Source organism: Rhizophagus irregularis, chromosome 12 (assembly GCF_026210795.1).
Source record: "Rhizophagus irregularis chromosome 12, complete sequence".
NCBI classification, from domain to species: domain Eukaryota; kingdom Fungi; phylum Glomeromycota; class Glomeromycetes; order Glomerales; family Glomeraceae; genus Rhizophagus; species Rhizophagus irregularis.
The window spans coordinates 834,302-839,760 of NC_089440.1; the positions used below are offsets into that span (position 1 = coordinate 834,302).

The window sequence follows — 5,459 nt, forward strand, 5'->3', positions numbered from 1 at the left end:
AAAAGTATCCCATTAATTTCCTTTCTAACAAAAAAAAAAATGTCTTTCGATTACTCTCAGGAAGTTATTGGCGACTTGGAAAAAGTGCTTGAAACTAACGATGGATATGATGTTATTATCTACGCTGGTGAAAATAAAAATGTAAAAGAATTACGTGCACATTCAAGTATTTTATGTATAAGGTCTAAATATTTTTGCACAGCATTTTCTAAAGTATGGGCCAATAAAAAAGATGGAAAATTTATTTTTGAAAAACCAAACATTTCTCCTCAAATATTTAAAATTATTTTAAGGTAACGTAAAATTATGAAATTTAATGTTTTAATGTTTATAATTTATATATATTTTTTAATTATTTAGATTTATTTATTGTGGAAGAATTGATTTAACAAAATTGCTGGGCCCCGAAATATTAGAGCTTTTGATGGCATTAGATGAACTTAACTTTCATTCACTAATCCCTCATGTTCAAGAATACTTGATTTATCATCAAGATGAATTTTTGCAACAAAATCCTATTGAAATTCTTGAAACAGTTTATCAACATGAATCATTCACAGATTTATGGAATTATTGTCTTGAGAGGATTTGTGAAGAACCTGAAATGTTATTTAATTCTGATAATTTTATCAATTTAAAAGCGCCTTTATTGAAATTGATTCTAAAGCGTGATGACTTGGCTTTAGATGAAATTGAAATTTGGAATAATCTATTAAAATGGGGTATTGCAAAAAATCCTTCTATTTCACAAGACATCACAAAATGGCGTAAGGAGGATATTACAATTATTGAGAGGTCTCTTCATGGATTTATTCCATTAATAAGATTTTATCATATTTCATCTGATGATTTTCTTGATAAAATATATCCTTTAAAAGAATTACTACCAAAAGATTATGCTGATGAATTGGTGAAATTTAATATTGCACCAAATAGGAAGCAAAATATTGACGAAATTCAACCTCCTAGAATATCAAAACCTATTTGTGATTATGATTCAATTTTAATTAAGAATCATCATTTTGCTGTTTTTGCTAGTTGGATTGATAAGAAAAATAATTTACGTTATAATGTAAGAAATATTCCTTATAAATTCAATTTACTTTATCGTGCTAGTAGAGATGGTAATGCACCTGCAGCATTTCATGCTAAATGTGATAATAAAGGAGCTACTATTGTTATTGCAAAAATTAAAAATTCAGAACAAATAGTTGGAGGATATAATCCACTTCAATGGGATTCAAGTGGATTATGGCATTCCACATTTGATAGTTTCATATATTTTTTTGCAGATGTGAAAAATATAGTAACTGCAAAAGTAAGTTATAGTAATGGCAATAAATATTCTATAGGAAATAATCCGAGTTATGCACCATTATTTGGTGGTGGTTGGGATTTATACCATGATGGAAATGGTGTTTGGCATAGTAATAATAATCGAAATAATTCTTATCCTAGAATTGATGGTATGCCAAGGAGGGAATTTAATGTAAATGATTGTGAAATATTTCAAGTAATTAAAAAATAAGATTTTCTAGAAAATTAGTCATATTTAAATATAAGTAAAAATATTTTTCTTTCCATTAAGAGTGCAGTATTTGATAATTAAAAGTTTGATAAAAAATTGCTGACATAATTCCATAAGTGATATTGTGATCTAGAATTAGACGATAATTAAGAAATTTAAAATTTAGGCATTTGATTACTGTTTATTAACAATAAAATTAACAATATTACACAAATATAATGTCATTATCTTTGATTTATGATGATACATTTATACTATATGTACTATCTCTTAATTTCTTTTTAAATTAACTGTTAATTAATTCACCTTTCTTAGTGATTCAATTTGCGGAAATCCTCCATCCGTTTAACCTTATCCATTTTTTAAATATTTTACATTTATTTTTTTTTTCAGTTTTTTGTACCGAAATTTTTCTTTAAATTCTTATATTTATTTATTTTTTTTTTAAAAAAATATTTTTTTTTTCCGAATATTTTTAAAAATTATTTACTCATCAACTTATATTATTTTTTTTTTAAAAAAAGTTTATTATTATATAAATAAGATCAAAACGCAAAAAGCAGAAAATACGAACGAATGGGTTTGAATACAAATATTTTAGTAATATTCAAGAAATTGGATCTGGAGATTTCAGAAAAGTTTATCATGTGAAATGGAAAAATTCTAAAGATAATTCACCTATGTCAATCCAAAAAAGATTCATTAATCAACGAAGAAAAGATTCTCCTGATGAAAATAGTGATGTTTACAGTATTGGTGTATTATTATAGGAAAATATCAAGTGATCAACCTCCATTTTATATCAAAGTCCAAAGGCGTAAGGTGAAGAATGCGATGTCAATTTGGTTATTGTCTGAAGCAGATACGCAAAAAGTCGCAAAATGTTCGTCTATTCCGCACATGACTTAGATATGACCATATATACTGTATAGTTTATACTTTATATCTTCCCCAGTAACATCATAAAAAAAAAAAAAAAAAAAAACTCTTTCCCCTTTTTTTATTTTTGTTAGCCTGTAATCATTCCCGCAATATTACAGCAGGTAGAACCAATATGTATCACAAATTATTGTACAGTTTTCAGTTCACTCCAAGTTCAAATCCACGGACAGCGACCAAGCAGAAACAACGTTTTGAACGTTCCGTTCGAAGAGTCCTAAAAGATGAAAACATCAATCCAGGTGGTACTTCCAGTACTTCAACAAAGCTTGCTGCAGCTAGGAAACGTAAATTCCTTTTCTTAGATTCTCAGAAACTTAGGCCTCGTGTCAAACATTTACATTATAAAAAATCAGGATTAATTCCCGATCAAGATGACTATAATGCCAGAATTCTACTTATGATCGTGCAAAATTAGTGGCACCTAATTCTTCATTTTCTCCTAGTCCATATTGTCCAATACCGGACATGCCTTTTCCTCCTCAGTATTGGGATATTATTCCACCGGATCCTATTTACGACAAGAATGATAATTTTATTGTCCCAGGTTCTCATGAATGGTTTTCTTATATGCATAATCTATCAAAAATTCATATAGCCAATAATAGAAAGGCTGAGACGACTCAATTAACAATAGATCAAAAAGCCAAGGCTAGAGATAAACGTTTACAAGAATTAGCTACAAATAGCGGTACAACTCCCAAACATATGAATAATAGATGGCGTGTTGTGGATAACCTTACTACTTATAATAACACTTATAATCGCATAATGACAGTGCATAGAAATTCTGCTTTACGTAAAGCATCAACACGAAAAGTCAACGATACTCTAAAAATGGAGATGGATAATATTTTTTGGCACATCCTTATGCCATACGTGATCATCATCGTCGTAGTCACAAACTCCCGGATGAATATCTTACATCAGATGATACAAAAGAAGTCAAGATGCGTCCTCTTAAACGAGATATTTATGTCTCTTCGTCTGTTGATGATGCACGAAATATGTCGAAACGAATCCGCACAGATCCTACTTTAGCTTCAGATTCCAAGCAAGCGGGTTCATCTCGGAGCACCAATACTAACTAATTTTATTTTATTTGTATATTAGTTAGTTTTGTTTTTTTTGTTTTAATTTAGTTTCTTTTTCTACTGAATTTTATTCTTTTCTTATTTTTGGAATCATTTATATAAATAGATTTATCTATTTTCTTGTTTGTTTTTGTTTTTACATCCTTTTTATACAATAAGAATAGTGTAAACCATTCCACTTATGACAGTATTTACAGGTGGCAGCTATTGCTGAAAGAAAAATACGGGTTAATTAGTTCACTTTTTAATTGTTTTTCTTTGGTTCCTGTTCTTCTTTCGGTAGTGGAGGGGATCAGGCTGGTTCCAACGTCTTCAAAGAAGTTCGGGTCCGTCCTGGTGATGGATGATAGCTAGAAGTAGGATAACTCTCCCTTTCGAGGGAATATGTTCTGTTGAATAGTCTGTCCGGCTTCACATAAAATAAATAAATAAATCCCCAGTAACATCATCAAAAAAAGCTCGGGCATGTGATTTTTGGGCATGTGATTTTGTTACATACGGCGCAGTTTGTGGCAACTGATCTATTTAAATATTTATCGCATATTATTTAAGCTATTATTTAAACTTTCCTTTCTTTTCGCGTCTACATTACCGATACCAAAGAATACAAATTTTTTTTTTAAAAAAAAAGTTGGCTTATTTTATTTACAATAGCTACTTGCAGAAAATATGAAACCTGTAGAATAAACCTAATATCTTGGAAATCACCAAGTAAGCAATAATACCAGTTCAACAAGCTAATCCCTATAAAAAAATCGGGATACGTTTTTTATAAAGTTTTTATACGATTTTTTTTCCTTAAAAATAACGTATCATAATAGGATACGGAAAAATGCACAATTCCGTATCACTAAAAACATGGTTTGGATACGGAATTTGCATGGAATTCATATGGAATTTACATGATTTGATCACTGATTTTATCACGAAATTTATACGATTTGGTCACTGAATTTACTATTTGTATTACAGTTTACTATAATATATTTATATAAATCTAATTTTACTTTATTAAATTAAATAAAAAATAAAAAATAAACAAAATACAAATACATTATGAAAATTCCCTCCTTATTAAAACCACCTATTGCAACCAAAATTACCTATAAGTTCAGGTTCATTTGGAGTCAAACAACCTAAAAAAAACAAAAAAAAGAAACATAAGAACGTCTAATTTAATTGGAAACAAAAGCCCCCTTCATATAGTATCTGCAATCGTCCAAGTCACCAAAGGTCGGCATTCCTACAAAAAAAGAAAGAGAACTCCAGAATGTCTGACCTATATAAATGAAAAGAATTATGAAGCATCTGATGAAAAAGAAACCAAAACAACAAAATAAATCCAAAACTGACCTACAAAAAAAGAAGACTCTGAAGCAACAAAACTGAAACAACCTACAAAGAGAAAAGAATCTGAACCCAACTTACAAAAAAAAAAAAAAGAAAATTTGAACTGACCTAAAAAAAGAAAAAAATCCTAAACAATCCTACAAAAAGGAAAGGACTCCCAAACTGATCTACAAAAAAGAAAAAAGAAACTGAATCTTCACACAAAAAAAATCTGCTGGCCTATGAAATAAAAAAAGGGATAAATATAAATAACAAAGAAAGGGAATAAAGAATAAATCAAAAAAAAATATATTTTTAAAAAGAGGGTAACGAAGTTACAAAAGTTAAAAAAAATTTTTCTTTTAAAGGGAGGACGTCAAAGTTAGAAAAATAAAAAATTTTTTATAAAGAGGAAATAGAAATAGAAAGAAGAAAATTTTTTTTTAAAAAAAGAAAAGTGGGAATAGTGGGAATAAAAGAATAAAATCAAAAAAAATTTTTTTTTTAAGGGAGTGACGAAAAAAAAATTTTTTTTTAAAAGAGGGGTGACGAAAAAAGAAGAAAAATTT

The 5,459-nt window shown here is 28.6% G+C and overlaps 1 protein-coding gene across 1 annotated transcript; it reads left to right on the plus strand.

The window, feature by feature from the left end:
- Window positions 1-2,269: 2,269 nt before the first annotated feature.
- On the plus strand, window positions 2,270-3,558 carry OCT59_003745 (uncharacterized protein; the record flags this gene model as incomplete). Its single annotated transcript, XM_066147848.1, has 4 exons — window positions 2,270-2,411; window positions 2,542-2,754; window positions 2,886-3,266; window positions 3,398-3,558. 4 exons carry the CDS (start codon window positions 2,270-2,272, stop codon window positions 3,556-3,558), a joined length of 897 nt encoding a protein of 298 aa, XP_065996509.1.
- Between the last annotated feature and the right edge of the window lie 1,901 nt (window positions 3,559-5,459).